This window comes from Sander lucioperca, chromosome 3 (assembly GCF_008315115.2).
Source record: "Sander lucioperca isolate FBNREF2018 chromosome 3, SLUC_FBN_1.2, whole genome shotgun sequence".
In the NCBI taxonomy this organism is placed as follows: domain Eukaryota; kingdom Metazoa; phylum Chordata; class Actinopteri; order Perciformes; family Percidae; genus Sander; species Sander lucioperca.
The window spans coordinates 42,748,315-42,761,065 of NC_050175.1; the positions used below are offsets into that span (position 1 = coordinate 42,748,315).

The 12,751-nt window shown below is 42.6% G+C and overlaps 1 protein-coding gene across 1 annotated transcript in view; it reads right to left on the reverse strand.

Moving 5' to 3' along the window:
• LOC116067386 (plakophilin-3-like) overlaps window positions 1–12,751 on the reverse strand; it is a 41,722-nt gene that overhangs the window by 16,431 nt on the left and 12,540 nt on the right. Inside the window, exons 2-8 of the mRNA XM_031323811.2 lie at window positions 12,150–12,238; window positions 8,511–9,139; window positions 8,222–8,345; window positions 7,837–8,041; window positions 6,814–6,973; window positions 5,891–5,999; window positions 2,230–2,394 (exon numbers count right to left, since the gene is read on the reverse strand). Of these exons, the coding sequence (XP_031179671.2) occupies window positions 2,230–2,394; window positions 5,891–5,999; window positions 6,814–6,973; window positions 7,837–8,041; window positions 8,222–8,345; window positions 8,511–9,139; window positions 12,150–12,238 (1,481 nt within the window). The remainder of the gene's footprint in view (window positions 1–2,229; window positions 2,395–5,890; window positions 6,000–6,813; window positions 6,974–7,836; window positions 8,042–8,221; window positions 8,346–8,510; window positions 9,140–12,149; window positions 12,239–12,751) is intronic.

Genomic DNA, 12,751 nt, shown 5'->3' on the forward strand with positions numbered 1-12,751 from the left:
TACCCTCAGGCCCTGCTAAAGCAGGATAAAAATCCTCCCAGTTCAGCCTCTATATAACCTGGCTAATGATCTGCTCTAAGCAACATGCAAAAGTAGGTCATATATAGTTAAACGGGTCTCTTTATCCTCACTCTTGGGGTGACTATGAGAACATGCATGTAACAGTGGGCCTGATGTGTACTCCTTTAGCCTCCACTGCTTGCTATTAAAATAAGTAATGTGATCTGCTGGTTGTGTGTTGGTTCTATTGGAAACGGATCCTCCCTGTGGACCTGAGGACACTTCTCAGGTTTCTAACTACTCAGCCACTTATTATCTAGCTATTACCGAGATACCTGAGAGAACCTTGGCCTGCTCAGTGTCAACGGCCCGACCTAATGCTTGACTTGTTGAGGCTTGATAAGTGAAACATCTTTAAAATGACTTGTACAGAAATGCCTCAAGCACATTACAAACTCTGATTATGATATTGCATTTGACAAACAGCACCCCAGCTTCCCAGACCTGTGTCACAACAATGAGTATGTTATTGAGGCCAGAAAAGGATAAAAAAAAAAAATGGTTGGCTAGTGTTGATGTTGTCTGTAAGACTCCAAAAGAGAATGAGATGGGTAGAAAACATTTGTCATGTAATGTCATGCAGTCATAATGCATTTTCTCTTCATGTTTTCAATATCAGCTACTGACAATTAAAGCCTTCATTAAGATGTATACGTGGATAAAAGCCATAGACTGTAAAAATAATGGACGAAGCTTCCGGGTCGGAGAGGTGAAGTCAATGCGGAAGTGCCTTAAACTCGCATTCTATCTCATTTCCAGCAGGGGTCGACTCCACTGGTTGCAAAAAGAAGTCTGTTTCTATTAGCCTGGGAAAACCCTGACGAACTTCGCAGCAAGTCCATCTGGCCAAGAGCCCATTCAAGCCCATTTCCAATTTTTCCAAATCAAGGCACCAATCACAACCAGGCAGGCTACTTAGTAGGCCAAACCTCCGGGACCTCTTAACCTGTGACCTTGCTGTCATCAAGTCAGCTGCTAGCTGCTATCATCCTCATTTTTCCTGCCGCCACAGCATCACTATTTTATGAATGAAACATGGCGGAGAAACGTAAAAGTGCTGATAACTCCTCTGTATCAAAAAAGAAAGTAAGGCTCTATCTCGAGAGTTACCTCAACTTCGGTTTCGGAGGGGGGGCTCAGCTTTTCTTAGACATGAGTAGGGAGAGCGCCAAGGAAAAAAGGTTGGGAACCACTGAACTAGGCTATGTTTCTACAGAAGTCTATGAGAAAATGAGCCTAGTTCTTACTAGTAAACAATTTCATAACGAGTTTACCCAGCTATAATTATCCACCGGACTCGCTCCTGAAGGGTTGAAAATCGGCAACTTTCACTCATTAGCATTTAGCTTAGCACAGCATCATTGCAACCATAAACAACACTGGCTCCACCCTCTCCGTAAAAATCGTCACATCTGGGTTAAGAAAAACAAGATGGCGACATCCGTATCGCCAAACTCGAGGCTTCTAAACGGCAGTCCACAAACCAATGGGTGACGTCACTGCTGCTAACGTCTATTGTTTTTACAGTCTATGTGAAAAGCATTGGGCAATCACCAGCAGACAGCCTTCTGCCAAGCAGCAGGAATAGCAGTGACAGTGTGCAGAGTGAATGAGAGCATGGCTGTGATGGGTGTGGTGGCTGTAGCAGACAAGCTAGTAGGCTGACATCATATGCAACATGTTTGGGATTATATAAACTTTGGGTCTAAAAAGCGGACATGCATTTGGGACAAACGTATGATAACTTTAAAGGTAAGTAATGTAATTAAAAATAAAATGAATACATAAATATATAAAATGAAGGGAAAAAAGCAAAGCAAAACAACTCTTTGGTAAAATATGCCTGCATGTAACTCGTTACCATACTGATAATTCCTATTAAAAGTTGTAGTTACATTAATTGTCATTGACTCTATACTTTATATTTTAGGACCTAAGACTTAAGCAGTATTAATTGATTAATACTGATTGATTGATTTCTAACTAAGGGAAACGGAACTAGCTGTAAACACACATTGACATAATATCACTTTTTAAAGTTGTTACAGTATGCACAACATGCTAGCAAACAGTTGGCTATTGACACATCCTGCAGACGCAGAGCAACATAAGCATTAGCTTAGAGTCGTGTTTCCGGTGTGTCATTTCACGATGTGTGATGAATTGTACCTCAGTGTGCTTTTTGTTATACAGAGTAAAGCAGCCGATGGCCTCACTGTCCCTGGAGGCCGAGGCTCTCGTCGGGCCCTCCAGACGGTGTCGGACCGAGGGAGGAAGCTCCGTGTACAGCTGGTAGGACAGATTCCTCATCACACACAATGAATTCTCCAAACCCTAAACATTAAGAAAGACAGATACAGGAGACCAAATGAATTGGGGTTTGACAAGAGGAGGGTGAGAGTGGACCATTTGTATTGAAAGCAGTAATAAATAAATAACTAGCCTGAGTGGATGCTGAAACATGTAAACTGCACAACTGGTGGAATAAGCTGATAAGTTTGTACTCTGATCATATGAAATCTGAGTTGAATGCCTGATGTCCTTGAATGTTTAAAGGTTACTGAGGCATAGAAACATGGAACATGGAACCAACACAGCGCTGTGAGCACATTTTAGATGTTGATATAGTTCACTAGTTACATGTAAACTTTGGCCTGATGGTGGCGCTAGATGAAAAGTCAGAGGAGTAGGATTCATTCTCTGGACACCATGAATGTCTGTACAAAATGCCATGGCAATTAATCCAATAGTTGTTGAGATATTTCACTCTGTACCAGTGTTGTAGTCAAGACCACCTAAACCGAGACCAAGTCATCACCAACTCCAGAGTGTATCGAGACCAAGACAAGACCAAGACCAAGGCAGGGCGAGACCGAGTCAAGACCAAGACTAGGCCAGTGCCAGACAGCCAGTGCTTTTTCTCCTGTTTCCCGCATTCACTTTCTTGGGAGTGCGTGTTAAAGGGTCTGGGAGAAGTGATTAACAGTAACAAATTTCAAATTAGAAATTAGTCAAGCTATTGGTTGCATTTGGAGCAGAAAGTCTGACATCCAATAACAGTAATGCACAAGCAATTTAGTGATATCCCTGCAGCTGTAGTCTTGACCAGTCTTGAAATAAGATCCAGAGTCCTCTTTATCCAAGACCGAGACAAGACCGAGTAAAAATGCGGTCGATTCCGAGACGAGACCTTCAAAAAGTGGTCTTGAGACCAAGACTGGTCTTATACTACAACACTGCTCTGGACCAAAGTGGTGAACCGCAGACATTGCAGTCCATCCACAGAGCTACGCCACTCATCTCATCTCATTCAACTACAGTATTTTCAAAAACATGAAGATTATACAAAATTATACAAAAAAAATACTTGTCTTGACAGAATAGGCAGATATTGCCAAAAGTGGATCTGGTTGGATCTTTTTATTGAATACTTTAGATAACCAACTACAATACTTTTAGTAAATAATCATCTAAAAGAAGAGAAAACTAAAGTGAATGAGACCGTTTATAATGGTCACATAATTGAGATACTGGTGGCTGGATTTTGCTCATTTTAGTACTGTACATGAGCTAAGAATTGATAAAATAAGCCAGAATTTTATTGTCCTGAAGGAAATTTGTCTTGGACAAACGGAGATTATCTGCGGAATAGAGGAATTGAATGTGTTCCTGCCAGCAAATTATAGAGAATGGTCTTAATGCTGTCAACAATGAGTCCTAACTCAATCCATAAACCTTAAATACGTTGTAAAACACAATTCAGCATGACCTTTTTCCTCTACTCAATATTATTTTGAATCAGATTTAGTTGGAGAGTTTAGATCAAATACGAACTTTCCAGAGCTGCCACCTTGTGTTTTTATTTTTTTCATTTTAAAAACCGATGACATGTCCCACAGCATGTTGGTCAAATCAGACACAGGAAGGAAGGGTTGATGTTGTTGTCTAATGGAAGCAGAGCCTTTATCAATCATCTGCCAGTTAGTTAAAGATTTATCCAAGTATGACTAGTAACGCAGGTCCCTGTACCTCACAATGTAGAACTGAGAGATAAAGTACTGAATTGGATAACAAGCTAACATTCCTTAGTCCCTTAGTGCAATTCCAGTGGAGCTGCCAGGCTGAAGAAATACCAACGAATAATGCAACACGCTTCTAACGCAGTGCTTTAAAAGATACGGCTGGTGAATTTTTTGGGAATTTTAGGCCTTTATTTATATAGGACAGCTAAAAGGGGAGAGAGAGGGGGGATTGCTGCGCTTCGGTGGCCGCCATGTTGAATGTAAACAAAAAGCTGCTTGCCGTTGCTGCGCTATCGTCATCGTCATCGTGTAAAGCCCGCCTCAACAGTTGTGATTGGTGCCTCGATTTGGAAAAATTGGAAATGGGCTTGAATGGGCTCTTGGCCAGACTGACTTGCAGAGCAAATCTCAAATTTGCCGGAAGTTCGTCAGAGTTTTCCCAGGCTAGAAAAGACCCGAACCGACAATAAAATTGATCTTGCTAAGTAGTCAAAGCCTGGTATATGTTACCCCTCTGTGCCATAGAGCTCAATTGTTACTCAAAAACTATTGAAACACATCAGTGAGCCACACTGTTGCACTGGCTGACATGTTCCTTCATTACCATGAACACACACTGTAGTTTATTTTGACTCAATCCCACACCGTCCTGCTGCTACACATACTCATTAGAGCACTGAATGTGGATTAATCCGCCGCTAAAAAGGAAGGGAAGTTAGAAAGTACTGAGAGCATGACTAACAACAAAGTCTTAGTTTGGGTCTTGGGTCATGGGATTTGTTGACAAAAAAGAAAAATATAGACAGGCCTTTTCCTTTAACGTGAATATGTTATTAAATGTCATAAGAAGCTGTGGAGTCTTTCATTTTGTGTACCGTATTTTCCGGACTATAAGTCGCACTTTTTTTCATACTTTGGCTGGTCCTGCGACTTATAGTCAGGTGCGACTTATATATCAAAATATATATAATTTAACATGTTTTTAAATGTTATTTCATACTGAAAACATTACCATCTACAGCCGCGAGAGGCGCTCTAGGCTTGTGACAACTATATGCTGCTCCTAAAGACAACTGAGAAAGAAAAGAAAATCTTATTCTGCAGATTACAAACTGCAGGTAGTAAAATACGCAGCCGAAAACGGTAATCGAGCAGCACAAAGAAAGTTTGGAGTGAGAGAGAAACTTGCGAGGGACTGGCGAAAAGGTGACTCTTACTGCAATGAAGGAAACAAAGAAAGCTAATCGGCTAATCGCGGGCTGAAAGCAAGATGGCCAGAGCTGGAGGAACGAGTCCACAGATGGGTGCTTGAACAGCGTCCTGCTGGGAGAGGCTCGTCAACGCTGCAGTTACGTCTCCACGCCCTGGTAGTTGTTCTGTGTGCTACTGTGTAGTTGAATAACTGTTAATGTGTTACGTTAACATACCGGACACCTACCGTATTCAGCCCCTTGTTCTGTGTGCTGTTGTGTAGTTGAATAACTTGCCTTTCCTGTTCTTGGTCTTGGATTTTGTGAAATACATTTCTAAATAAATGCGACTTATAGTCCAGTGCGACTTATATATGTTTTTTTTCCTCTTCATGACGCATTTTTTGACTGATGCGACTTATACTCCGGAGCGACTTATAGTCCGGAAAATACGGTAATCTTTTTGGTCTTTTTATCTCCAGCTTGGGTGGTGAGTGCTCCTAGCTATTGATGTTTTAAAGGGCCTGCCAGGCCTGACCATAGTGCTTTTCAAATCAGACATTGTCATTTACAGTGTATCAAAATGTCACAGGCTATAACAGTGCATGTCAGAGTTACCTTGTCATCTGCCCTGTCCGCTTGTTGAATGTAGGACACCAGAGAGTCCACCAGGCCTCGCGTGTCTCTCATCTTCTGTCTCGTCCTCTCATTCACTGAGCTCAAGTTCCTATGCAGTCAAACACACAGATAGAGAAATTTAAACCCTGGCTAGGCTGTTGGAACGTACTGCTGTAAAGCTGTCTTCATAAAATGAATCTTTGAGTGATTATAGCACAAACTTTAAGAACCTTCAGTAGCGCCTTCACCACTTTGAAAGGATGAGTTATTTTTTGGATCTTACTGCACTTACATGTAATTCTATCTGTCAATAAACTTCTCAGAGACATGCTTTACAAGGTGTAACCCAGTGTAACTTCAGTTCCATGCTATGGAAAAATTATGTTTATATGATCTTGACAGAAGCTGTTAAAGTGAATAAAATCTGCATTCTGTAAAGACAGCGTAAAGAGATCATCTATGTGAATGTACCTTTAATTAATCATGCTGTTTCCAATATAAGCAATCAAGTGCTGCCCCTGTCCTTAACTTTAAAATGTATGCTTCTGCCTGGTATCTCCATAGCAACAGCAGATAGGGTTAATGAATAATGTAGTATTTAGTGCCATTCAGCCGACCAAGTTGAGGAAAACAACGTGGAGGAACATTCGACCATTGTTTTTGGAGTATGATTGTTACTTTTGATCCATGCTAGCAGTAGGTCTCTTGACGTGGCAGTGCCAGTTGACTGATCAGTTGGTTGGTCCACCAATTTGGTCCAGAATGAAATACTTTCCCATGAGCCTCAGCTGTACTTTGTGTATACTGCCAACTAGCAAATGTGACAAATTCAAACTTTTGGTATGATTACAGTGTCTAACCCATAGAACATTAACATGTGTTGGGCACAGGGTAATAGTTTGGGCAGGCTCTTGTGTAGTCACCTGAGGCAGCCGCTGGTGTTGTAGAAGATGTCTTTCTCAGACGGGCTGAGTGGCATGCTGCTGCACAGAGGGATGAGTACGTTCTCTGTCAGCTCTGATAAAGCTTCTTTGGACAGCTTCTCCTTCAGGTTGTCTCTGGAGGACAGATTCCACAGGACACCTGCAGCCACAGCAAACACGTTTTTAACCTGTAGCCTGAGTAACTGAGTAATTCAAAGCAGTAATATACATAAAGATCAGTCAGTAACAACACCTGGATGGTGGGACTGAATTACAGGTACAATACCAGTCAAAGTTTGAGGTCACTTCCATTTCCATTCCATTCCATTATAGACAGAATACCAGCTGAGATCAGTTGCATTGTTTTTTTTAACCAGGGCAGCAGTTTTCAGATTACATTATGTACTTACATAATTGCAAAAGGCTTCTCCAATGTTTTCTCAGTTAGCCTTTTAAAATGATATCAGATTCGTAAACAGAATGTGCCTTTGGAACATTGGATGAATGGTTGCTGATATGGGCAATGTAGATATTGCATTAAAGATCAGCCACTTCTTCCTACAACAGTCGAGAACCATTTTGCAATTATGTAAGCACATAATGTAATCCGAAAACTGCTGCCCTGATTAAAAAAAACAATGCAACTGATCTCAGCTGGTATTCTGTCTATAATGGAGTGGAATGGAAATTTATAAGTGACCCCAAACTTTTGACCGGTAGTGGTACCTTCCAGATGGTTCTCTCCACAAGACTAAAGTCATTTGCATGTACTGTCGATGTGAATGGAGTTACCACTAGAGTATGTCGAGTCTAAAGGATCACTTGAACCTTGAAAATATCCCTTTAAATGTACATTTAGAAGAGATAAAAATGTGCAATTAATTTGCAATTAATCCCTGTGTTAACTGTGGACAATCATGGGATTAATCACAATTAAAGATTTGAATCGATTGACAGCCCTAGTAAATATCTTAAGCTCAATGGCAGGGTTCAAAGCCATCTGAAAGCAAGGACCATTACTACCTGTGATGGTCTTTCGAAGCTCCTCGTCAGGTTTGCTCAGGATGCTGACCAGACGCATCACTCCGCCGGCGTCGATGAGTGCCGCCTTGTTGTGAGCATTCTCGTAGATGAGGTTCCGCGTGGCGCCGGTGGCAAAGCGCTGCACTTCTAGGCTGTCACTGGAGAAAAGCTGAACAAGAGCTGGGACGCCATGCAGAGCACGGACCTGAGAGAGAGAGAGAGAGAGAGAGAGAGAGAGGATCACCATATAGTGTTGATGCAAACATATGGATAAGAAGTGCTGGTGATGGACACATTGCAGACTAAATTAAATGATACAATCAAACACAAATAGATAAATACAGCAAATAAGAGAAATATGACCAGACACAATAAAGCGTGTTACCTGGTTTTTGGCATCATTGCTATGGTAACACTGGTGTTGTATGTATGCCGCTCCCAGGACTTGCAAGGCATCATCGGACTCAGACAGATATTTGACAGCTGTAGCCATGTCCAGACTCTGCATACTACACACACACACACACACACACACACACACAATTTTCTAACGTTTTATAGACCAAACAACTAATCCATTAATCCAGAAAACAAATGACAATGATCCACAATGAAAATAATAATAACCGGCCCAGATACTTTAGCCAGGTAAATGAATGAATAATATGTCTCACTCTTCCAGTGGGTCGTTGCTGTGTATCGACGCTCCATCCAAGATATCCACTCCTTTCCCGACACTCCTCAAACTGCGGAGCGAGGCGGCCCGGTGGAGCGTGGCTTGGTACTGGCCCGTCCCCATGGCATGGTTGGCCCTGGACACGTGCTGCTGCCACTGTGTCCCCCAGCCGTCACCTGCCATGGGGACACCCCTGCCAGTCCCCACCCAGCCCTCCTGGCCAATGGCAGAGCTCTGCTGCTGCTGCTGCTGCTGCTGCTGCTGCCGGTTGGTGATTCTGCTGATGGTGCGGTGGGATGGGCCTTTGTAGGTGTACTGACACGGCAGCTCCTCGGCCTGCCAGCAGCCTCTGTCCTGGGCCAGTGTCCCGCTGAGGCTGCGCCTTAGGGTGCCAGAGGGAGGCACAGTGATCATGTAGGAGGCGTTCTCTGGAGGAGGCAGCACAGTGAGAGGAAGTGCCTCCTGGTCTGCTTGGCACAGTGACTTGGAGCGTCTGCTTCTGCTCTGTGACTGGAAGGACCGGAAGCTGCTCCGGGCCGTGCTGGAGTCTTTATGGCTCACCTTGGAGCTGCTTTCCACAGCAGAGCGAGAGGAGAAACCGGGGGAGCGAAGGGGTGCTGTGGGCATCTGCAGGGCGGGAGGTGTGGGGAGAAATGAAAGGTTAACAGACACACAGCAGCAGACCAAGATACACACCATTATTTCTGAATTTCTGAAATGAAAAAGGCAAATGTTCCTATAACTTCCTCAGTACTTATAGAGAAGCTCTTACAGAACAGGTAATGCCTACCATACACTTGAAGACTCTGAAAAGAATTTAAACACGTTTGGTTTTGTCTGAACGTCAAGACGGGAAAAAGACTGACTTAAGACAGCTTGGACTTAGTTTTATGACCACCTTACAACGAATGGTTGATATGACGGGAGTGTGCCCCAATTCTAGCAAGACTCTCATGATTTCATTCCAATGGAATGAAATTGGAAATTTCTCTGTGACACTGGAATAGCTTGAAAAGTTGTTTGGTGTAAGGTCGAAAAGAAGTCGTGAGTATCTTCTTTTTTCACCGTTATACATAAACAGTGTTTGAGGCTGGTGAAACCGTCCAGGGCAGCAAAAAGCTGGTGTGAGAGGTTCCACATTCAACAGCTCTTCCTATATTAAAGTAAAGCCAGGCTACTGTACAGTAAGCTGCAGGAAGCTCACCGCTGCCTGTTTATTGTTAGACTGGCCAGTTAAAAGAAACAGACATGCGTCCTGTTTATATTTTTCTTCTGCCTTCACATTGTTCTGAATTTGGTCAGCAATTAGACCAGAGAGGTAACAGTATGCATACACATTAGAGTGTGTGTGTGTGTGTGTGTGTGTGTGTTTAGGCTTTACTCACAAGGTTTCAATCAAGGAATGAACAGTGACGAACACTGCGCTACTCTTTAAGAGAAAATGTACCGTTTTAACCTGTTTTACTTCTTGGTCTAAGCTGGAATATACCAGTGGTTCCCAACCTGGGGTCCGGGGACCCCTAAGGGGGGCGGCAAAGATCATAGGGGGGGCGCAAGTCTTTATCTGGTTTGAGGTTGAGGTAAAAAAAAAAATATTTGCACGTTAAAACAAATTATGATAATACACTAGAATATATAATGTATACAAAAGTTGGTATAAAAACTATATATTTTTGTTCTCGCTTAAAATTGTAGGCAGGCTACTTAGTAGGCCAAACCTCCGGGACCTCTTAACCTGGGACCTTGCTGTCATCAGGTCAGCTGCTAGCTGCTAGCTGCTAGCTGCTATCTGCTAGCTGCTATCTGCTATCATCCCGCCACAGCATCACTATTTTATGAATGAAACATGGCAGAGAAACGTAAAAGTGCTGATAACTCCTCTGTATCAAAAAAGAAAGTAAGGCTCTATCTCGAGAATTACCTCCACTTCGGTTTCGGGGGGGGCTCAGCTTTTCTTACACATAAGTAGGGGGGGCGCCAAGGAAAAAAGGTTGGGAACCACTGGAATATACCAAGTTGAAGATTTTATCTCTTTCTGGTGTTTATGTTGGGCTATCACGCCGAACACGAGCTGAGGAAATGCTATCAGCTCATGTTTTTATTTTTAGAGTATGCTGTTATTGAGTGTTTTATTAATTACAAAGTCATGTCGCTTTGTGTGGTCTCCGTGAAGCACTTTGTATGTATAAAAAGAGCTCTGCAAATGAAGTCTGAGTGAATGATCATTTTATTACAACTTATGTTGTTATTTATTTATTATTATTTTATTTTTATAGTTTTGGCTGGGTTTTGAACCCAGAAATCTGGGACAAGAAAGACTCAGGAAATGAAGTGTCAGTGGTAAACAAGCCAACAGTTTATCCAGATCATCTCAACCACTATTTGGAGGTAAAACCGAAAGGGATTACAAAAGGAATGCTGCTAATAATCCCCTCATTACACAGGAAACTAGGCATTACACACACACACACACACACACACTCTCTCTCTTTCTCTTTGTGAATCCCCCCCCCCCCCCCTCCCCCCAACCGGGCGCCCACCAAGAGCCAGGTTCTGTCTGAGGTTTCTGAATGTTAAAAGGAAGTTTTTCCTCGCCACTGTTGCACCAAATGCTTGCTCTTGGTGGGAAATTGTTGGGTCTCTGTAAATTATAGAGTGTGGTCTAGACCAGTGGTTCCCAACCTTTTTTCCTTGGCGCCCCCCCTACTTATGTGTAAGAAAAGCTGAGCCCCCCCCGAAACCGAAGTGGAGGTAATTCTCGAGATAGAGCCTTACTTTCTTTTTTGATACAGAGGAGTTATCAGCACTTTTATGTTTCTCTGCCATGTTTCATTCATAAAATAGTGATGCTGTGGCGGGATGATAGCAGATAGCAGCTAGCAGATAGCAGATAGCAGATAGCAGCTAGCAGCTGACCTGATGACAGCAAGGTCCCAGGTTAAGAGGTCCCGGAGGTTTGGCCTACTAAGTAGCCTGCCTACAATTTTAAGCGAGAACAAAAATATATAGTTTTTATACCAACTTTTATATTCTAGTGTATTATCATAATTTGTTTAACATGCAAATATTTTTTTTTTACCTCAACCTCAAACCAGATAAAGACTTGCGCCCCCCCTATGATCTTTGCCGCCCCCCTTAGGGGTCCCCGGACCCCAGGTTGGGAACCACTGGTCTAGACCTACTCTATCTGTAAAGTGTCCGATGAGAGCATCTGTTTTGATTTGACACTATGAATAAAATTGAATAGCATAGAATAGAATAAATGTCAGCAATTAACTTCGTGAGTGCAATCTCCAATCCAGATTGTTTGTGTACTGTATCTGTGGACTGCAAGAGTAAACTCCACAAAGAAGATCTTCAGTCAAACTGACATGTTTCTGGCTGCATGGAGAGTACAGTGAATCCTCTTCACACTGTGTAAAATACCAAAACAAACCAATTCTTGTAGTGATGTCAGAAGAACTAACCACTGTAAATGTACATGGTTTAAGCTGCTGTGTTACCAGGCTTTGCCCTAAGATACACTAAACGGCTCCCAAACCTACAGTCTTTTTGCACTGATCTGTACTGGGCAGCTCTTTTCCATGTTTTCTTGCATGTATTGTAGTGTAATGCAGTAGTGGCATGCGGTACTCACGGCCATGACGCGGCTGGGTGTGTGTATCATGGATCTGGAACTGAAACCGTGGCTGTGGGAAAAGCTCTTTGCCTCAGGGAAGCTGTAGTCTAGACAAAGAGAAGAAAGAGCAAATGTTACTGTTTTGGATCATTATGGTACTGTGTCAAAACAGATTTCATATTCATATTCAGAATGCCACCTCGTGTTATGAACCGCACTGGTGGATAAGAGAGCACAGTGCAGATGGAAAATGATTCATTGAGAGGTGCTTGGACTAAACCTTCAACTGTTTTTTTTTCTTCTCTGAACTGGTGAAGCTGAAACACAACGGGGGATTTAACAGACAGTGATACAACATATATACATAGGTATACATACATAAAAACATCCATATATGCATACAGTAAGACAACAAAACGGACGTTCATGTGTAAGTGTGGTGCAATAGTGGGTCCCAAAGAGACGATAAGTATTTAAATTGTTAGCGTGTGTGTGTGTGTGTGTGTGTGTGTGTGTGTGTGTGTGTGTGTGTGTGTGCGTGCGTGCGTGTGTGTGTGTGTGTGTGCGAGTGAGTGTGTGTGTGTGTGTGTGCATATGCGTGTGTGTGTGTGTGTGTGTGT